General features: G+C 42.7%; 6 protein-coding genes across 6 annotated transcripts; 2 read left to right on the top strand and 4 right to left on the bottom strand.

The window, feature by feature from the left end:
* Positions 1-383: 383 nt before the first annotated feature.
* On the bottom strand, positions 384-1,359 carry LACBIDRAFT_322466 (uncharacterized protein; the record flags this gene model as incomplete). Its single annotated transcript, XM_001875515.1, has 2 exons — positions 384-445; positions 537-1,359. The coding sequence occupies 2 exons, from the start codon at positions 1,357-1,359 to the stop codon at positions 384-386; spliced, it is 885 nt and encodes a 294-aa protein (XP_001875550.1).
* A 382-nt stretch (positions 1,360-1,741) lies between these two features.
* Positions 1,742-3,698, bottom strand: LACBIDRAFT_322465 (uncharacterized protein; the record flags this gene model as incomplete). Its single annotated transcript, XM_001875514.1, has 5 exons — positions 1,742-1,995; positions 2,069-2,117; positions 2,607-2,675; positions 2,869-3,047; positions 3,524-3,698. 5 exons carry the CDS (start codon positions 3,696-3,698, stop codon positions 1,742-1,744), a joined length of 726 nt encoding a protein of 241 aa, XP_001875549.1.
* Positions 3,699-4,208: 510 nt separating this feature from the next.
* LACBIDRAFT_308478 (uncharacterized protein) lies at positions 4,209-4,446 on the bottom strand (the record flags this gene model as incomplete). Its single annotated transcript, XM_001875513.1, has 2 exons — positions 4,209-4,366; positions 4,419-4,446. 2 exons carry the CDS (start codon positions 4,444-4,446, stop codon positions 4,209-4,211), a joined length of 186 nt encoding a protein of 61 aa, XP_001875548.1.
* A 1,909-nt stretch (positions 4,447-6,355) lies between these two features.
* LACBIDRAFT_322464 (uncharacterized protein) lies at positions 6,356-7,086 on the bottom strand (the record flags this gene model as incomplete). Its single annotated transcript, XM_001875512.1, has 2 exons — positions 6,356-6,858; positions 7,071-7,086. 2 exons carry the CDS (start codon positions 7,084-7,086, stop codon positions 6,356-6,358), a joined length of 519 nt encoding a protein of 172 aa, XP_001875547.1.
* An 8,698-nt stretch (positions 7,087-15,784) lies between these two features.
* LACBIDRAFT_308477 (uncharacterized protein) lies at positions 15,785-16,297 on the top strand (the record flags this gene model as incomplete). The annotated part of the gene is made up of 2 exons (XM_001875954.1): positions 15,785-15,869; positions 16,014-16,297. The coding sequence occupies 2 exons, from the start codon at positions 15,785-15,787 to the stop codon at positions 16,295-16,297; spliced, it is 369 nt and encodes a 122-aa protein (XP_001875989.1).
* Positions 16,298-17,583: 1,286 nt separating this feature from the next.
* On the top strand, positions 17,584-17,797 carry LACBIDRAFT_308476 (uncharacterized protein; the record flags this gene model as incomplete). Its single annotated transcript, XM_001875953.1, has 2 exons — positions 17,584-17,622; positions 17,684-17,797. 2 exons carry the CDS (start codon positions 17,584-17,586, stop codon positions 17,795-17,797), a joined length of 153 nt encoding a protein of 50 aa, XP_001875988.1.
* Positions 17,798-22,019: the final 4,222 nt, after the last annotated feature.

Genomic DNA, 22,019 nt, shown 5'->3' with positions numbered 1-22,019 from the left:
TTAAAAAAGAATGGATCCATCTGAAAGAAGTATGGATCCATCCCAGAAAGTATGGATTCCATCCCCCCAAAAGTATGGATTCCATCCCCCAAAAGTATGGATTCCATCCCAAAAAGTATGGAATCCATCAGCCATTCCATGGAATCCATCTGGAATTTCTGGAATCCACCCCCCCTTCCATGCATTCCATATGGATTAAGCCAGGGATGGTAAAGTACAGGAATTTCCAATGAATTTATATTGCAAATCCATGTACAGTCATGCACGTGCCAATGCCACACCCAAATCATAGAAATCATGCAATGAAAGGAATAGATAGAATTTCACAAACAAAAAGGTACAACAGTATCAATGTGTATCCCAGCTACAATATGAGAGTGATTTTAAAAGAAATGAGCAAGATTTGAGAGCAGGGCAAAGGAATTGGGGGGTGGCTGAGGTGAAACTGGAATTATGGGTCAATGGTACAGGGCCCGGCCTGCCTAACCCGTTCAGTCATTGTCGTCATTGTTGTTGTCTCCATCGCTGCCACTCACACTTGCACTTCCCCCCCCCCCCTTCGTCAGTGTTGTCACCACTGCGCTCAGGTTCTTGATCCTCAGCTACGCCACCCAGAAAGTCCTTCAACTTCGGCTTTGGGGTGGCTTTCAGGGCTGGATCCCCCTTTGGTTTGATTAAGGTGAAGCATGTTCCCTTTGCCTTTGCAGCATCCCATTTCTTCTCCCATGCTTTGACGGCCTTGGCATCCTTTCGCTCCTGTTCAACAACCTCCCATTCCTCAACAGCTGCCTTGTACAATGCTCTGCCATCCTTCTTCCTCTCCTTCTCCCTCCCAACCTCACGCATCTCCTTCTCCCTTGCAACCTCACACATCTCCTTCTCTTTCTGCTGCGCTAGCTCGTAGAACTCATCCCCACTCAAAAGCCAAGCCAGACCATCACCGACCAGCTTGATGGTCTTCTTCTTATTGCACTTCTCTTCTCGTGCCGCCAGTTTTGTGCAGAGCTGCTTTGCATAGGCTTCGTTGAGGATGTTGGATGCTTGGAGCTTGAATGTGTGGACTTCAGTGCAAAGGTTCTGGCTTTGTGATTCCAGAAGCGCTGCCAGAAGAAGCAGCTCGTTTGCTGTAGTGGGCACAATAGCCAATGCCGCTGCTGTGTTGTTGATGGGAACAGAATTTTGCTGGACAGTACAGGTGGTAGTGGTAGGCATGGGATCAGCAGCAGTAGTGGCGGTATCTGGAGTATCTCCCACGATTTGAAGGTCCCTCAACATGGTGGCAAGAATCTGGACAGGCTGAGAGGAAGTATGGACAGGAAGGTGGCTCTGGATGGATGTCTCCTTGCTTGGTGCAAGCATATCAGCAGTAATGACATTGGGATTGAATGGCCATCACCTTCTGGTAATGTGGGTGCAGGTGAAATTGTATCCCTAATTGCTTCATATGCAGTGCCCATTTCTCCCTTTTTTCAGCATTTTTATACCCCATCTGTCCACACAACTGACTTGCCATGCAGTGGCAAGTCAGAGCCATCTTCTGGTTGATTTCCATCTGCACTCGTGAGTAGAAACATGGCCCCCATGTTGTTGTAAATTTAATTAGAATCACAATGAAACAAAACATGGGTGGAGTTGAAAATAGGCCCCAACAGCCAAAACATGTCATCGCAGACTTTCAAATAGATTCATTGATGGCACTACTCTCACCACGTCCCCTCTCACCTTACAACCGTGGTCTCACTCACCACGCATGATGACTCCTCAGTTTCTCCCTGCTCCCACAGCAACCTTGCCAAGCATTCTGCTGCTGAAGAGTCTCCATGCTGCCACCAGCCAAAATCCCCTCTTCATTGCCTCTGCCCACCAATTTCCATCCTCTTGTTTCCATTTTGGAGTTCCTTGCCTGGCAGATTGTGAAGGAGGGCTCGTAATACTTCCCAAGAGATTGGACACCCAACAGAGCCTGCCATACAGGGCTGACATTCAGGAAGTTGTCTACTTCAGTGTCAGACATACAGAGCCTAGTCATGTATCCCCACTTGTCCATACTGGTTTGAGGTGTGCTGACCGTGATCAGCCTGCTTGTTCATGGTCGAGGTTTTGGTCAGATCCACAGGCTGTATCAAGGTGGGAGATGATTTCTGAAAATGGCAGTATGGAGCTGCCTAACTTCTCTGATTGAAAACTTGATCTGAAGATTGGAATGTGTTTGTAACTTGATGATGGCAATGATCTTTTCAGAAGACCATATTGGTGAGTGTGCTGGTGCAAAAACATGGGATACACTCCTGCTGTGGGGTTTCTGGAGCACCACTGCCTTCATAAGCTGAATGGAGACTGGTCCGAAACCCTAAGATAGAGTATGAGGTTTGGCTTAGCCCTGGTGGCACAGCCCAGAGAGCCTCTTGCATGGTTCGACTGTATAGCTTTGACTTTGGAAAGCCAATTATGAGATGCTTCTTGCACATGAACACATCCTGCATTCATTTCACTGTTAAAGATGATGTGTAACAGAAGCCCTTTATCTGGAAGGCTCTTGCAGGCCCATACCCAGAACAATACCCCCAGTTTTTTCTCTGCATCAAACAAAAGTTCCATGTGCTCACCCTTTCTCCCCTTCCTGGTTCTTGGTTTTCCCAACTGGTAGCACTCTTCCTCTGAAACCACCATTGCTGCTATAAATTTATATACCAGACCTTTGAATAGTCCCTTATTCTCCTCCTGCTCAAAAATGCTCTTATCCCTTTTCATGTAATAATGAAAGCTGGACAGGGAGATGTGGAGCTTCTTAAAGGCCAGAGCATGAAGGTTGTCTCCAGCTGTATTAATGAGGGACTCTATCAGATGTTTGAGCCTGGCCAGCTCCACATTGTGGTCAGAGATGTAGCAGTTGCTGTACTTTAAAACAAGGCCAGTGTCATCAGAGATAATGTGGGTTGAGCCTATGAGCTTCAGTGCCCATGGCCAGACAACCAGCCATATCAATTTGATGCACTGAAATTCTGTAGGCATGGATTCACTCTTAGGCATAGTACTGGCAATCCAATCTGAACATTGGCCAAGTGCACTGAAATAACCATATGAAGTTTAGCTGGTTGAATACAAGATGTACTGTTCAAAACAAAAAACAATACCAGCAAAGGGGGCCAACATAGGATTTGCATTAGGACTGACTGAACTCATGTCATTGGTGTATGGGTCTGGAATGGCTTTGTCCTCCTCCTCCATGGCGTCAGGTATAGCACTTGTTGAGGAGACTGAGGCCTGCCTTTCTTCTTCTTCTCATCTGCAGCCAGCACCAGCATCTGCATGAGTGTGTGGTCAAGCTTCTGTGCATCTCCATCATCACCTTCTTCACCACCAATCATCAGCAAAGTCCTCTACCTCTGGAATTTTACCTGGAAAGCAAAGAGCTGTGTGAGGACTCAGAGCAGTGGGGTTTCCTTCACCTACACTGGGCTTGGTATAGAGGGCAGTTCCTCCACCCAGTGAGCTAACCCACTATGCGAAAAAGGCAACTCACCAGGTGAGCCAGCCTGAGCCTCACTGTGGGTGTTGCCGTCGTTGCATGTATTTTCTCTTAATGGAGTGATCTTGCCACTGGGGCTGTGTTCAATGTTCAGGTGGTAGATCTTCTCATCAGGTCTGAGCAGCATGGCATCAAGGTACTCATGCCTGGATGCAGCCCAAGTTTTCATGTAGAAAGTAGGGACTGTCACGGATAGCTAAAGCCCGGGTGAACCCGAAATCCACCCATATTTGGACTCAACTGATGGATTTGGGTAAGTACCCGGACTATCCGCAGGTATCCGTGGGTAAATTAGATATTTTTAGACCTTCTTGAGATATTTTGAGCATACATGCCCAGAATAGATAAGAGTGTTATTTGTACCCCCAACTCCCTTCCACCATGACAGAATGCTATCACAACAACTTCCTGGCCCCTGCTGCTTGTGGAAGGGGTCCAAATTGTGACCTGGGCTTTGTTCCCAGCTGTCACCCAAGCTTGTCACCAGAAATCTTTGAAATCCTGTTAATGAATTCAATTTTTAGTGAAAGCAATCACAATATGCCCCAATAAAAAAACAGGAGAACATTCAAATTTACCTTGATGAACCCAGAGGTATTGAAAGAACAATTTTGGTGACACAATGTGTTACAAAAAGCTATTTAAGAGGAAAAGAAATCATTGTCCATCTTTTTTTCAATCATTTGTGTAACTTTATTGAAGCTGGGTAGAAGGAGAATTTAATCAAGAATCTAAGAGCCATTTCTGCTCTGAATGTTTGAAAGTTGATATTGTGCTGGGTGAAATTGATCTGATTGTGACCAGTGGAGAATGCCCACTCTGCATCCACAGAAGTAGCTGCATCAATCATTGAAAGTAAAGGAAAATAAATGTGAATAATGCTGCTTACCTGGGGCTGAGCAGAAATCAGAACCCATTCATGAAAGTTGCAGTCGGGAATGTGATGCATTGTGCCTGTACATCATATAACCTCCCATTTCCTTCATTGTTTCTGTTGCTACCCAACCTAAATATCAATTGTTCTCAAAAGCATTTCTCTGAAACTGAAAATAAATACTCTCAAGATGGCCAAGGCATGCTAATACACACCCCCAACACTCTCTGTGATCAAGGCTCAGTTACAGCAGCATTATACAAGGAGAAAGACCTCAGATGATGATATATAAATAACTTTAGTTTCAATATACTCAATTTAAATAATATATGAATGACTTTTGTTTTAATATGAATTTTCCTGAATTTTTGCTTTCTAACACAATTTTTTTCATAAAGAACGGACAGGAAATGAACAAGATACACTCATTTATATAGCTGCTTGGTCACCCAGGCTGTTTACCCACGGATATATCTGTACTGTGCCTTATCTGATCCGTGGGTGGGAAAATCCGTGGATCGGGTACGGTTAATACCCGGGTATATCCATGACAGTCCCTAGTAGAAAGATTCCATCAATTCTTCATTTTCAAGAATGGAGTGCTTGTGTGGATTCTTTTGCATGATATATCACAAGGATGCCTTGAATGCACAATTTTATCAGAATGTGCTTTCATTTACTACCAAGCCCACTTTTCAGCAAAAAGGTACAGCAGTTACATATTGTTCTATATGTCTTTATTTACAGTTCTTTTCATTGATAGGCACAGAATCATCCTTCAGGAAGGTACACTTACCCAGTCGAGCAACAAGTATGAAGTACATCCTGCTTGGAATACTGGCAGCACTGAAGCCCATCTCTGGACTATGATATGACTTGAGAGCTATGACAAACTCCAGTAGAGACCCAGCTTTCACATTCAACTGCATCTGAGAGGTCAGCAAGCCTACCAGGAGTCCATGGACTCTGATTGTGAGGTCACCTTCTGCAATCACATCCTATTTAATGCCTAACAAGGGTTTGGCTTTGTCTGTTGTTTAACTTGAGCAGCCCACTCTTCTCTTGATAGAATTTCTGTGATATTTTTTCTTTCAAGTTCAGCAAGTATTTTTCCTGCTTTATCTCTGTGTTTCATTGTTGCTTTCCATTTTCTACACAACCAATCCCTAAGATTTAGCAGTGATTTTTGGTCAAGATAATTTACTTGAGTATCAATTGTATAGAGACTCTACCATCAAGACCAATTAACCCCCTTGCACTCGTTCCACTACTCAAAGAAGCTGTCATTGACAGCATGTATGAGGATGATGGATGACCTTAATACCAAACTCATCAGTCTTAGGAGGTTTGTATGATCATTGATTGATCTTACTAGTGTTTCCATGGTGTCAATCAAGCAAGCTGAATTTGGATTATTTTGAATCAAATTAACATCTCTGTCCCAGTCAGCCCTCTTCACAATTATTCTTCCCTCTGAGTTGAATTAGATTTTTCAAGTGAATAGGTTTACCATAAGTGTCTGAATTATTGTGTCATTATGGCTGCCAGACTCCCTTGCCACCTAATGTAAAAATTAGTTGATCAGATTGTGTACTTAAAGAAATTGGGCTAGCCAGACCTCAGGAGAGAAACAAAAATTCACCAATGGTCACCCATTCTTCTCTATAAACTCTTGTGAAAATTGGTTAAACTTGGCCTTGAACATGATGACATGTGCCTCTTTGGCCATTAATCATGTACCTCCAGGCTGTTGTTTTCAGTATCTGGGCTCTTCCTTCACAGATGTCAGTGAGGCAGTTTTGGTACCAGGACTCGCAACCCTCTGACCAGTAACACACATTGAGCACACTTTCCTGTTTTGGCCACCAAGAAATGTGCTCGACTTGGTTTTGAATGGACATGCCCATGATGTGGATGATGGTTGCAAAGTCTTTGAATGCAAGGAGATACCACTACTCCGAAAGGTGCAATTTGCCATTGACACCCATGAGACAGATCTTGTTGTTGCCATTGCCAGGGGCAGGAGCAATAGCAAGCTGAAGCTTAGTGTGGGTAGGAAACAGTGGGAACAACACCCGAGGACACATGTCAAAGTAGTGAGGGAGCCCTTGGGCCAGCCTGGATGACAGTGTGCTGTTCCACATCTCGTGGATGGCTTTGTCATTGTGCACATTGTCCATGATTCTGCCATGAAGGTGGAACTTTGCCTGAGCCTGTTTCACAGCCATTGGTTGATTCATGTGGTGTTGGCTGGCAACATAGTCTTTGGGCACTTGGAACCCATAAAAAAGCTGTTTCAACTTGCTAGTAGCTAAGGGCTTGCACAGTGCCATCTTGGTGGTGTCATACACCTCCAGGTTCATAAATTGTATGTAAGTGGCACTAACTCTGAAATGCTGCCAGTTGCACTGGCCACTAATGCAGGAAACTATGTACCACTGAAATTGGGATGATACTTTGAAAGATCACAAGTGGGTAGGTTTTATTAACAGCAATTTGAGCACATTTTGAAAAGGACACAGCCAGAGGAACATGGGGGAAGTATAATAGCTGCATGGCCATTTTTCACAGAAATTGAGAATAACAAATGAGGTAGTAATTACAAGGAGCACAAACGAGGCAGTTTTGATAGGAGAAATTTGAATTGCTGCTTTGAAATGGACACACCTGGAGTGAGGGACATGCAGAGTGTTATAAAGTGAAGGACAGAGGCAATGAGGTAACCAAATAAGGTGATTATTTGTCAGCTTATCTCCTTATATAGTAGAATGGTCCTAGTGGAGGAAAAGAGTCTTACTATGCCTTACCAAATAAGGAAAATCTCCTTTTTTATCCACCTGCAGGACATGGCACATCTCCACCATTGTGAAGAATATCTGGGTTCAATTGATTGTTTTCCATCTGTCAAACATGTATTTCTAATCTGCTACAGCCTGTACAGCCCAGAAAATGTGTGAGGGCATGCAGAAGGTCACCCTCCCTCTCCATGCCACCTGGTGACTATGTTTCAATTGACTTGTTTTCTTTTCATGGCAAGATGGTAGACTGTAGCCTCATCAAACACATGTAGCTGAGCAGTACTAGATCACCTTGATTGTGAATATGCAGGGGAGACAGAGCATAAATACAAGAGCAAGGACATGAATAGGCATGGAAACAATGGCACAAATAACAGACAAACATCTGACTCATCATATAGTTGTTTATGTTCTATATCATGTGATACAAGAGTCATATGATATAATCATGTCATAGGTCAGATGATGTGATGATGTGATATGTCATGTGATATGGTCATGTGATATGGTTATGTGATATGGTCATGTGATATGGTCATGTGATCTGTCTTTCAAGGAAAGATTTTGGCACTTATAACAAAAAAGGAGAAAAATGATTTAAACTGTTGTTGATGGCCTGTGCACATTTTCTATTATGGAAATATATCCAGAAAATCAGACAAAAAGGGAATAAAGGAGGAATAGATACATTGTCTGTATACATTTCCTAATATGATAATTAATACAAATACAGCTGAAAAATAAGAAAGAAAATCCAATATAGCCAGAAAATTAGAATAAAAACAGAAAAATAATGGACTGTTGTTAACAATATTGATTTACTGTTTACTTGGTCTGTGCATAAGTGATTAATGAAAATATAACCAGAAAATCAAAATAAAAGGAGAAAAATAATAAATTATTATTAATAGAAGTAAAAAGGCAAGTTTAGGATCAAAATTATACTCAAATAAATTTTGTAGAAATGTTGAATCCAGAAGATAAAAGTTTAGAAGGTAGAAATTTTTGAAGCTAGAACCCCAGATACTCGGTGACAATGGCAGGAAATGTTTGGCCTGTGTGACATGGTCAAAAAAAATTTCAGCAGTGTGACATAGCTAAAACATTTCCTACCAGTCTGAAACACTTCAAACATCTCCTACCACTCTAACATGCTTCAAACATTTTGGCAAACATTTTTGTCCAACGCAATAATATCTTTTTTTTTCCAGAGGGAAAAACATAAACAGCCAAGGGATCTATTTGCCTGGATAATTTAGTGCACACATCATAATTAACAATGACCACACCATGCTAGCCATTAACTCTTCTGGCCCAAAAAGTGTGGGAAACAGTTCCCAACCTAAATGCGCACTGTGCCTGACATCAGGTCTGTCAGAAAAAAGTGTAACGCTTTTCCCAATTAGGAAGTCACCCAACTAGGAAATAGTGCACACATCATCATTAACAATGACCACACCATGCTAGCCATTAACTCTTCTGGCCCGAAAAGCGTGGGAAACAGTTCCCAACGTAAATGTGCACTGTACCTGACATCAGGTGTGGCAGAAAAAAGTGTAACACTTTTCCCAATTAGGAAATAGTGTGCACATCAAAGGATATACTATACATGGGTCAAAGCTATTGGTAAATATCTGTCAACAAACATCCCAATGAGGGTATTCTGCCTACAAAATAATAGGTAAATCCCCTATCCCCTATATTTAAAAAAATCCCAAGTTTTTCTCTTAAATATAGGACCCCAGACACCCCTTGTGGCTGAAAAAATATATCCTTAGTCAACCCTAGCTGCAAAATATATCCCAAGTCCATCCCAGACAAGAAATATATTTCTACATTGTGACAGTCAGAATTCAGGGTCCAGGCATAAGAAATATATTTGGAGTCCATTCCAGTGAGGAAATATGTTTTGGGGTATGTGACACACTAGAAATATATTTAGTGTGACATTGGACAACAAAATATATTTAGGTAAAAGTGGAGATATACAAGCCCCAGAATATATACAATATAGATATACACCCTGACAGTTAGTCCCGTAGTATTCATGGAGTTTGCAAGACTAATAGTCAGTTGTCAGTGGGTGACTGAAGTGCCTTCAACTATAGCACCCTGAATCTATGTACTTATTCACAATAAACCAATGATACAGCAATGGCAAAATGGCCACCCTTCTCACTCCTTCAACCATAGACCCATGAACATGAACCCACTACAAAAACCCATGGGTATTGCACCAGTGGCCCATACTCAACCTGTAATGTACCTGTACCCACAACCCATTTTGTAGTCTAAAAAGCGGACACTACAAAGTTTTGTAGTCTGAAAAAAGGAAACTACAAACATTTGTAGTTGAAAAAGCGGACAATATAGAATTTTATAGTCTCAAAAATCGAACATTACAAACTTTTGTAATCTCAACAAGCAGACACTACAAAATTTTGTAGTCTAAAAGCGAACTTTGTAGTCACAAAAAGTGGACAATACATACTTTTGTAGTCTGGAAAGCATATACTTCAAACTTCTGTAGTCTCAAAGAGCAGACTCTATAGTCATCTTTTCAGCCAGATTTATGGACCATTGACACTCAGCATACTAATTACAACTCCAGACATGTTTTCAGCCAGATGTTTGGAGCCCTGAAATCCAGGCATCTTTTCGGCCGCATTTTTGGGCCAATTCCAATGACATTTAGCATGTTAAATACACATCCGGATGTTTTTTTCGCCGCATTTTCGGAGCAGTGACATTTACCAAGTCAACTACAAATCCAGACATTTATTCAGCCGCATTTTTGGGCAACATCATTCAGCATGTTAAATACAAATTCGGATGTTTTTTTGGCAGTGTTTTCTGGCAAATGAAATTCTAAATTTTGGACATTGGAGTATTCCACCTGTCAAACTTACATTTGAAATTTTGGTCATTGGTGCACTCTGCAAGGATCATTATATCTGGATGGAAATGACCTACACATTTTCGGACTTCAGAGCATTTCAGGGGCTGTCTGGTCTGTGTCAAGATTACATCTGAAATTTTGGACATTGGTGCACTAATACAAATCCGGATGTTTTTTCGGCCGCATTTTCGGGCAATTGAAGTACTAAATTTCAGATATGGAGCATTCCACTGGGGTCGTCTGGCCTCTGTTAAAATTACATCCAAAATTTTGGATAATGGTGCACTCTACCCAGATCATTATATTCGGATCAAAATGACCTACAAATTTTCGGACTTCAGAGCATTCCATAGGAGTTTTCTAGTCTATGTCAAAATTGCATGCAAAATTTCGGACATTGGTGCACTCTTTGGAATTGGTGCACTAATACAAATCCGGATTTTTTTTTCGGCCGCATTTTCAGAGCAGTGACATTCACCAATTTAATCCCAAATCTGGACATTTTTTCGGCCACATTATCAGAGCAATGACATTCAGCATGTTAAATACAAATCCGGATCTTTTTTTGGCCACATTTTTGGGGCAGTGACATGCACCTCAACCACAAATCTGGACATTTTTTCGGCTGCATTTTTGGAGCACTGGTATTCTGCGTGCTAGTGACAAATCTGGACCCTCCTTTAGCCGCATTTTTGGGGCAGTGACATCCAACATGTCAACCACAAATCTGGACATTTTTTCAGTTGCATTTTCAGAGCACTTGCATTCAACATGTCAATGCTCTGGGTGATCTCTTGAGGGCATGTGGCCCAACATTTGGCCATTCCATAGATTATACTTTGGGTACCTATGGTATCATTGATTATAGCAATAATCACATCTGCAGAATATGCATTGTGCCACACATCAATACCATATGTTGTATGGATCCATTGGTCCCAGGTATGGATCCATAGTGTCCATGTGTATTGCGCCCATTGGGGTAGACCTATGACTTATTGGGACAATTGTCAATTTATATTGTTATGGTACTATAGTGACATCTATGTATACTTGTGGCACATTGCATAGATAGTATCCATCCACATTTCATGTGAAACCCATGCACATCCTGCACACCACATAGACATACATTCACATTTCACACGAAACCCATGCATTCTATGGACATGCACAGGATCCCTACTTTCCTGGCCTACTCCATGCAGCCGGCAGTCTGCAATAAGTGTGGATTCTAACTGCTGCAATTGGACACCAAGGTTCAGGGTCTAATTTGCATATAAACCATAGTGATTCTCAATCCACAATCTTAAATTTCTTGATTTTGGGATTCTGACAATGACTATGGAGTTCATATTTTCAAAATGACCTTCTCCCCAGCTACCTGAAACCTTGATTTATAGCTTCAATCAATTGACTGGTATAGGAAGGGCTGTGGCATCAGGTTGCCCAAATTTGGTAATGGGGTGGAAGAAGGATGAATCAATTCAGAGCCAATGAAGAAGAAGGTTCAAAGGAAGAGATCTTTGACGTGGTTTGAAAAATTTTCAACCAAGGTTAGGAAGAAAGTGGTCAGTCGTAAGGTTATTTTTATTTGAATTCTACCCACTCCTTAATTTACAACAGAAAATCCAGGCATCGGAAATCCAGGCATAGATGCCAACATTGAGGCAATGGAAGCGGTTATGCTTGAAATGGAAACAGCACCCATCGAAATTGATGCAGAGGTTGTGGTCGCAACAGAGTTACTCAGAGAGTGTTTCATGCCACTCGACCCTCAAGCTTCTACTCCAAAGTCATGCAGAATAGAATTAGGTATGGTTTACAAATTGATGTGTAAGACAAACATGGTAAATTTTACAGATTTAAATTGAGTTCATTCACATCCTTTCAACCATCCATGGGTAGAGAAAGGTGGAACTTCAATGCCTTTTCTTATGGTTTCCTTTTTTAAATATGTTCAAGCCAGAGTTGGATAACCTGTATTCATACCCCAATAACCTTTGCAGTGGGAATTATTCACTATTTTGCTTTTTTTTCTGTCATTTTATCATAATTTCACCTATCAGCCATGCCTAACAGATGTATGTCTTGCAGTCCAATGAACCTCAGGAGCCAGGCTCAAGTCATACAGTTCTTGGATGAGGGGAATAGGAATGGCAATGAAGACAATGAAGATGAAAATGAAGATACAGACAAGGAACAAGAACAAGCATGTCTCAAGAAGGACAACAACACCCATCAGCTAAAGCTCAAAGCACTGAATTTCAATTCACCAGGCAGCAATGAAGACAGGAAAGTCCAAGTCTCTTCACAGTGTATCATCAACTAATAGCCATTTAAATCTTGAACATTTGCTGGGCAATAAGTTCCTTTGACTCCATGTCAATGCTTTAGCTGTGAAACAATGCTTGAGAAATTGTCTGCAACAGCACTATTTGAACTAGATAGTTTAGAGTGAGCATATCATAAGACAACAACCAATAGTAAGTGGCTGAGCCAACTTTTTGAAAAAATGGGGACTCATCACTTCAGTCACCCATTTTTGGGTACCTGTGAGGTTATCCAATTCTTTGAATTAGGGAACCTTAGTGGTACCCCATTCCAGAGTGGTATGACCCTCATACCAATTCCATCATACCATGGTATGGATGCCACATACCATTCCACCTCATACCATACCATACCATACCATTCCATACCATTCCATACCATACCATACCATCATTCCATAGCTGTCACAGGGTGTCTGGGGTCCTTTTTACAAAATATGAAAATTATTTCTCCAGGCTGTAATACTGATCCATTGGGCTCCATTTTTTGTGGACTGGTTCTTCAGATTTCTTCTGACATTTTAAGCTACAAGTGGAGGCTATAGGGTGAACTTGATCTTTTGAAAATTCACTTGAAAATTAGCTTGATTGGGCTTTATCCCAGGGTTTGGCCATTTTCACTGTGGATAATCCATCACAAGCCACTTAAAAGTGTATATCTTGCCAGGCCATTTATATTCATGACAAATAAATTAATGTTGTATCCATCACAATGGCATGGCCTCTGAAGGAAAACAAGAATTTTGCAAGACTTTATTTATTGCAAAGGCATGAACTTTAGCCAAATTACTACCCAAGGCAAGGATGCCTTCTTCAGATAGAATATGTTCAAAATTTGCCATTTCTGAAAAAGTACGGGGTCATTCCATAGGAATGGGATCATCAAAAAACTTGGATTTGGAATCTCCTCATATCTGCCACTCAGCAGAGCCGGCATTGTGTGGAATTTTGATTTGAACACAAGCAGGCCAAGACTTCTAATTACAAGCTTCAAGGTATCATTATTAAATATAGCTATTCTAATTTAAATCAAAATTCTGTCTTTCATACAATTAATCAGGGATGGTGAAGAAGTCCATGACATTGACAGCAATATGAACAAATGCTATGGACATTCACCTATGAGGGAGCAACTTGGGAGATGCTCTTGGAACAGATTGCCAATTCCTTATCCCACATGTCTCCAGAATCATACAATAGAGATGGAATCATACCATGAGTATGGAACCATACCATACCATGGGCATGGAATCATACCATACCATGGGCATGGAATCATACTATGGGGGTGGAATCATACGAGAGCTTGGCCATCACATTGTTTACAAATTTTGAGAGTCCACCCTATGCCTGTCTGGGGTGGTCTATCGTTTTGCTTTCATCTGTGATATAGTTACTGTTTGCCACCTAGCAACAAAAGCAATTTGCCCCAACATAGTGCCACATTTATCTTTGACTTGGTGAATCTTGGGCTTCCTACAGATGTGTATGATCAATCTTGAATGCTGTTCCTGATTGAGAAGAGGACCCCATAAACCAGTCACATCAATGGGTCAGGTTGATATTACAGTTTTTCCCTTGACTGTCCCCCATTCTCCTGATGCAAGTCTAACTGGTAGGCTTTTTTCACCAGAGGAACTAGGAAGAGAAGGGCTAATGCCAATTTATTAAGTAATGTTCATTGCTCATTTTCCACCAAGCGGGATGGTAACATCTGCTCTGATATTGAAATCATGGATATCATGGCTGACCCAGACACATTTGTTGCAATGCGCCTCTTGCTCTTGTGTGATGTCTCCAAAGTTGGCCATGTTGTATGGCATATATTGAACAATCAGGGTGAATGGGTGCATCATGCAGGTTTCCCACCATACAATGCTTATTTGGAGTTTTGGGACACCCACATCCTGGCATTGTACTACCCATTAATTTCATGGGAACCCACTTTGTCTACAACACCAACTGGCATCATCATCTCTCATTTGAGATATCTGCACTACATCCAGAACTCTCTTTCAAATACCAGCCAAAATCATGACAGTGATTCATCCAACAGATCCAAATATCTACCTGTGCAGAAACTAGAGTACAGTGAGCAATCTCTTATACTATTTCCAATCTTAGAATCATATAACACATAACAAAGGGCCATGAATTGAATTACATATGCTACAGTAAATTGTACTCTCAGGATTCATCATCTTTTGACTCATCCCCTGTACCATACAAGTGCAAATTATGCACGACAACCTGAACCGGGATGATGATGTACCTGCCACACCAAGGACTACACAAAGATGTGGTCATCCTTCAAAGTCTTCATTCAGATCCCAAGAAATGGAGATCCATACTTTATCATGGTACATGCTGCATCTGCAGAGGATGGTTCACTGTCTTCCATGACAAGGTTCACTGTACCATTTTGATCAATTCAGCAGCCAATCTTTTTTGATTAATTTTTTCTTGATTTGTCCTAGTAGTATTACAACCCAAAAAACTGCCATGCCTGGATTTCTATACCCTGCCTGTTTTGCACTCCCTCCCATCCCTCAATTCCTATGTTCTTGGGTTCACTTTGTAGCCCCCATTTGTGCAGTTCCAATGAACCCCTTTTTGTCCAAATCCATCAAGAATTGGTAGAACTAATAATAAAATACTGTAAAATAGTAATATAATAGATTTGATGCAGGGAAAAGCTATTTTTAGTATTGACTCATTTTGAATGCTCTGAAACACTCCATTCAACACTCTGGACACTCCTCCTGCACCATCAACACTCCACCCACATGGACACTTCTCCCACACCATTGATGCTCCCCCCCCACAACCGATGCTTCTTTCACACCATCAATGCTCTTCCCATGCCAGCAGTACCCCTCCCCCCTACTGATGCTCTCCCCACACATACATGGGGTATTCCCACACCATCAATGCCACTCCCCTCTCTCCCCACATGTACATGGGGCATTGTCACACTCATATAGGGCATTCCCTGCACCACACCACTACCCTCCCAGCAGCTACCACCACCCTCAACTCAAGCCCATTTGTGAGCCCCCACTGGGATCAGTAACACAGACAAACCCACCACCAACCATGCCATGAACCCCCCCCATCCCTCAAGCACCTACAAGCCATTGGAAACAACACCAATTTCTTGTTGGTACTGGTGGTGTCGCTTTCAATGGTTAGGGTCCTGACAAATGCCAGTTAGGAAGGTGTGTCCCTGCCCCATCATCTCTTGTCTTCGCACCTCGCTAACCTTCCTTAGGGATATTGACCATGTAGGACTTGAACCCTAGTACTGACCATAGAGCTGGTGTCATCATCAGCACTATTAACCACTCAGTCATGGTGAAGTTAAAAGACAACTGCCTAATCAACATGACATACTACAAGTCCATTGTACTTAGAAGAAAAAATTGGGAGAAACATTGCTGTTTACATAGCATTTAGTGGTTGGGCATTGTATCCTTGTCCTCATCTAGGACTGGATTGGATGCATATCATTACATCAATCATCGCACTACAGATATGATCTGACGAAAATATTGCGACCCTGCTCCTCTTGATGGGTCAGCACCTAATTTGGTTATTGAAGCAGAGACCAAAGACGGGGAAAAATATTTGAAACGAGCATTTAATACTCAAGCATGTGAACAATTGAATGGGTGGCTTGGGGGATTTGACTCTATCTTGAAAAGGATGACTGTTGACAATTTCAATTGGTTTTTGCATGCAATGTTATTTTACCATACCCGATATGTTCTTGAGAAGATAAAAAAGAGAGAAGAAAAGATGAAAAAAGGAGACAATGGTGATGGTGATGATAGTGATGATGATGCTGGTAGTGATGATAATTGATTAGTAGATAAAAGGTCATATTTTTGTATTATGTCAATCAATTCAACAACAGACTATTTTTAAGTGTAAGAATTTTATTCCATGAAGTCAAGAATTTTATTCCATAGAGTTATTCCATATGGATTCCATATGGATTCCACCCTGAAAATGGTATACTATAAGTGTAAAATTATGATTCCATGGAATCCACCCACCAAAAGCCTGGAAAAGTATGGATTCCATCTGGAAAAAGCATGGAATCCATCAGCCAAAGCATGGAATCCATCTGGAAAAAGCATGGATTCCATCAGCCAAAGTATGGAATCCATCTAGAAAAAGCATGGACTCCATCTGACATTCCATGGAATCCATCTGGGAGAAGTATGGAATCCATCTGACATTCCATGGAATCCATCTGACATTCCTGGAATTCACCTCCCATTCCATGCAGTCCATATGGAATAACCCGGGGAGGGTAAAGTATTGTCAATTTGTGCCAGAGTATGTGGATACCAATGCATCCATGGATGTGCTGCGGATCAACTCCCTGAACCAGTGTGCTATCCAGTCCATATTTCCACAATCCCATTGCAGTGGTGTGTTTGCTGGAGGAATCGACGTAATACTGCTTTTCTAGTTCAGATGTGATTGGACCTCCATGAGCTCGGATAATGAAGCTTGTGTAATTCCACCAGAATATAATCTTCATGGCTTTGTCCCATGGGGGTTGTAGACTTTTGTGGTCATTCTTGTTGATGTTGTTGTGGTCATTGTGTGTCATTGTCATGCTATGCTGTCATGACATGGCATTGCCATGGCATTTCTGTTGTTGTTGTCTGCGTGCGTCGTGGGGCTGTAAGTGGTCATGGTCATGGTGCTCGTTGATGTTGTTGTTGTGGTGGTTGATGTTGTTGTGGTGGTTGATGTTGTCATGGTGGTCATGGTCAGGTGTTGTGTCATTGTCGTGGTGGCCTTAGTTGTTGGTAAAAGAGAAGGGTGACATGATGTGTCACATATGAAAACCAAGGTCAACAAACATGTGCACAGGATGCATCACATCATGTGATGCATTCCAAGCACATGTCCATGGGTCATGTGACTCATCATATGCATCAATCAAATACAAACCCAAATACAAACACTTCTACCACCTTCCCCATCACCGTCACCACCTTTCGTGGCTACTGATTCACATCGTGAGCACCCGCAATGGGCTAAACGACCTGTTTGCTCACACATCGACCACCACCTCATGCACTGGATGCTCAGCAACAACATCCATGACCACGGCGCAATGAGCACCTGCGATGTTGACAGCAGATGGAGATGATGTGGCACATCAAATGGTGAGTACAGTGCATTGTAAGCCCTACCGGTCCCCCTATTTATCCTCACAATGCCCAGCAGCCATCGTCACACCTGCCAACCACTGCCACGTCACTCCCTCGCCCTCTGCCACCTTTGGTATTGACGACAACACATGACAACGGCCATGTGATGACGATGGAGATAGGTGGATGACGATAACACAACATGGCAGCGACAACAGATGACCACCACGATGATCGACCACCGATAGATGATGTGAAGAATATGAGACAGGCGACGATGGACAATAACAAGGATGCGCGAGTGCTCCCCCTGCCCCCCTGCCCCTCGTTGTTCACCCTTGTGTAGTACTTGTATATTTAGTAAATTACATACACATTTACCCCATGTCAGTAGCTACGAGACCGGTCCTCAACCAGTCTCAACCAGTTAAGACTGAGACTGGTTGAGACTGGTCTTTCAACCGACAAAAACCGACAAAAACTGCACTGAACCGGTTGACATCGGTTCAGTCCAGTTTTTCGAGGTTTGTCAACCTGTGAGGACCGGTCTCAGTCCCGGTCTTGTCAAATTTTGACAAAAGACTGGACTGGACTGGACTTCCAAGCACTACTTCCCCCTTCCTTTTCCCTGTCCCTACCCCCTTCCCCCTTCCTTTTCCCTGTCCCTTCCTTGTCCACCCCCATTTCCTTCTACCCCCTTCCCTGTCCTCTCCCTCCCTGACCACATTAGATTCTATGCTCAAATATCAGCTTTGTATCAACTTCTAAGGTGGCTTAAGGTCTGACTTCATAAAATATTGATAGAAAGTGGTTACTCCAGTAGGAATCCCATCTCTGAAACATTGTATTCACTTTGTTTAAGTTCTATTGGAGTCCAGTAGGAGTTCAGTAGGAGTTCAGTAGGGGTCCAGTAGGAGGGGAATGTGAAAATGCTTTTTTGGAAAGAATGTTGAAATCCAGTAGGAATCCAGTAGGAATCCTACTGGACTCCTGGAGTCCGGTAGGAATAGGTGGAGGAGTGATAAGTATTGGAAGCAAGCCAGAGTGGAGGCCTTTCTTGAGGAGGAGGTCATGAAGAGCATAATGTGAGCTTCATGAACTTTTTTCAACCGTTGCCTAAGCTGAGCTTCCTGCTAGAGGCTGGATGACTTCAGTAGTGAAACTCATGTTCCCAGGAGTTGTGTGGAGGTTCAGAAAGTGTGCTGACTGCAACCAAAAAACCTATGGGTTCAGGCTGCTATTCAAGCTATTCTTCAACCTCTGCATCAATGCATGCTTCCCAGGTCAAAGAAGGATTCACTGAGCCCCTCACGCCCATGTCAAGAACATTGTTGGTGTCTGTGTTCTGGTGATCTACCATCTCAATGGTAATTTGAAGAGTTCTCTCACTGTGAAGGTGCTGACTCCTCCTCATCAAAGAAATTCAACCACAAAGGAGGTCATGGCTTGTACTTTGTAAGGCAGGAATTGCCATAGAGCTCCCACCTTGGGTGCTGGCACTTCCATTTTAATATTGACCTGGCTGATAAGCCACCTCATACATCCAACATAGTCATGCTAAACTCCAACAGATTTTGAGTAACTGCACTTGAGAGGGAGAGACCTACCTGCCAAAACTCAGAGCCACTGGTGAAGGTGACAAGCAGGGGCATGGCAGCCTGGTCTATTTCAATGAGGCAACCATGTATCAATGGTTTGAGACAAATTGTGCTACACTCACATTACTACTGCAATTGGTATGGTCAGAAACATCTTGCTCCCCTGGAGGAGTTGATGGGACTGCTCTGTTCCTCAACAAAGGGCCTCCTGTTGTCCAATGAGTCTAATTCAACAAATGAGGCATTAGGCTCTGACCTCAGGCTGGATTCACCCACACTACACATTGGTGCTCAGAGAGTGTCTATTTGAAGATAGGCGCAGAATGGATATTTTTCGTTTAGTAGTTAATCCTAGTAAAGGATTATCATACAGTCAGAGGTCACTCCTGTTCTTCAGAATGTGATGACCAATAAAAGTCGAGGAGACAGACATTCGGTATTTCCCAAACCAGTTAACGAACTCCAGATTATGTCTAGACTGTCTTATCTTCCTTATCTTAGGGCGCTGCACCCATACATATCTCTGAGTCAGAATGATGCAAGATGCTTATCAGAACAATAGAAAATCTATTAATAGAATCCTTATTGTTTGATGACGTCAACGAATGCATAAACAAAGAACCTGAAGAGCTTATAAATGCGAAACAGGGTTGTGTTGCTACCCAGCAGCACCTGTTGTTCTTTGCTTCGCCTCTAAGCCTTCCAACCTATGTCTTCACCGCCACTTGCCTTCGGCTTGTGGCTCCTCCTCCAACTCAGGCAAGCAGGTCATAATCTTGACAATGGATAAGAATGGGATAAATTGGGTAAAAATAAGAAGAAAAAAGAGAATTATTCCTGGGTTAAAAAGGCAAGTTTAGGACCAAAATTATTTTTATGATAAATTTTGTTGGGAAGTTGAATCCAGAAGATAAAAGTTTAGAGGGTAGAAATTTTCGAAGTTTTTGGGATTTTACCTTCAAATGGACCGCAGGGGTAATAAGAGGTGAACTTGGATGGAGAAGAAGAGGGGGTCTGACATCACATAGTTCATTTATTTGAGAAGTGAATGCCTCATGCCCCCCCTTGAGAAGACTGGTTTCAGCCCCTTGCAGCATGAAGTGGTGGCCAGTACCACTACCCAGCTGGAACTGGAGCTCTGATTCCATAAACATGAGTGATACATTGAAAGCATTTTGTAAATAGAGTACCATTATTGATGGAATCACCAGACAGGTGATCAGCAAGATTTCATCATTGTAAAGTGACATTGCTTCCTCAATGTCCATTGGATCATGAAATTGTAGCATAATAGCGATGCCATGTCAGATGATGGGTGAGCTGAAATATTGGCAGTGTTTTCCTGTGTAAAAGTCACTTGTGGATGCCTGTGCCAGCTGTTTGAAGATTCTTCAGTAACTGCACTTGAGAGAGTCCAAACTAGTCTCTGATAGTGTCAATGACTGGGTATCACCAACTGTATTCTGCAAGTGATCATGCAGCCTTCTGACCATGGCTTGGAGGTGCTTGATGAGCTAGCCAGTGAATTTTAAAAACACAGGGGTCACCAAACACATTTATTTGCTCTAGATGTGGATGATGACATCTGGCAGGATGTTGGATTAGATGAGAATGAAAGTGAGGTTATACCTGGCTGGCTTGGGGATGAGAAGATTTGTGAAGGAATCAAAGGAATGCTGACAACCAAGAGATGTGCAGAAGAGATGGCTAGAATCAAACAAGAGTGAACAGCCCTGCAGGAGTGGTCAAGGGAAGAGTGGGAAGCTATCAATATGGCCATTCTTATGTGTGGTAAGCTTGTTTGAATTGCTATTTGAGTGTATCTAACAGTACTGTTCTTTATTACAGAGGATGAAGACATTGAGCATCAGTTGGTTATCAGAAAGTCAAGACATCTGAGTTTGTGTGCACAGTGGAGGGAACAGGTGTCTCTGATTCCTGGAGGTCTTTATTGTCCCCCACTGATTCCTGCATGATTCCTGAGGATTCCTGAGGATTACCAGGACTCTATATTGACTGATGTGCCAGCCAATTTTTTGAGTCCTGTGGGGGTGTATTCCTGAGGACTGGAGACAGTCCTGAGGATTTTCAGACAGCACTAGTCCCAGGAATGATGCATTTGATGAGTCACATGACCCATGAGCATGTGCTTGGATACATCCTGTGATGTGATGCATCCCGTGCACATGTTTGTTGATGATGGTTCTCATATGTGACACGACACCTCACATCTCTCTTTCCTCACCACCCACAACCTCGCCCACCACGACCACCATGACCACCACACAACAGATGACAACAACAACAACAACAACAATGGTGGTGCCCAACAAATGGCGCCACCACCAAACGGCTGACATGGCACACCCCATCCGGGTGTGCCATGTCGACAGTGATTTTCTCAACAACAAATGCCCACAACCCCACAACGAGGGACGACAACCCCACCACCACCACCACACACCACCACGACAGCACACACACCGACACCAACGAGGAAACAGTGGTGGCGCCCAACAAATGGTGCCACCACCAAATTGCTGATGTGGCATGCCCATCCGTGTATGCCATGTCGACAGATGGGACCCCACCACCACCTTCCACCACCACCCATGAACGACGAGTGCCCACAGACAACAACGGTCCCCCCACCCATGAGTGCACACGGACGACAACGAGCCCCCCATGCACGACAGCCCCCCATGCATGACGGCGCCCCATGCACAGATGACGATGCCCACACAAAGACGATGATGCCCACACACAGACGATGATGCCCACGCATGGACGACGACAAAACCCCCCACCCACAAA

The sequence above is a fragment of the Laccaria bicolor genome, genomic scaffold, assembly GCF_000143565.1.
Source record: "Laccaria bicolor S238N-H82 LACBIscaffold_3 genomic scaffold, whole genome shotgun sequence".
Lineage (NCBI taxonomy): Eukaryota > Fungi > Basidiomycota > Agaricomycetes > Agaricales > Hydnangiaceae > Laccaria > Laccaria bicolor.
This window is presented reverse-complemented; position numbering and strand designations above follow the sequence as displayed.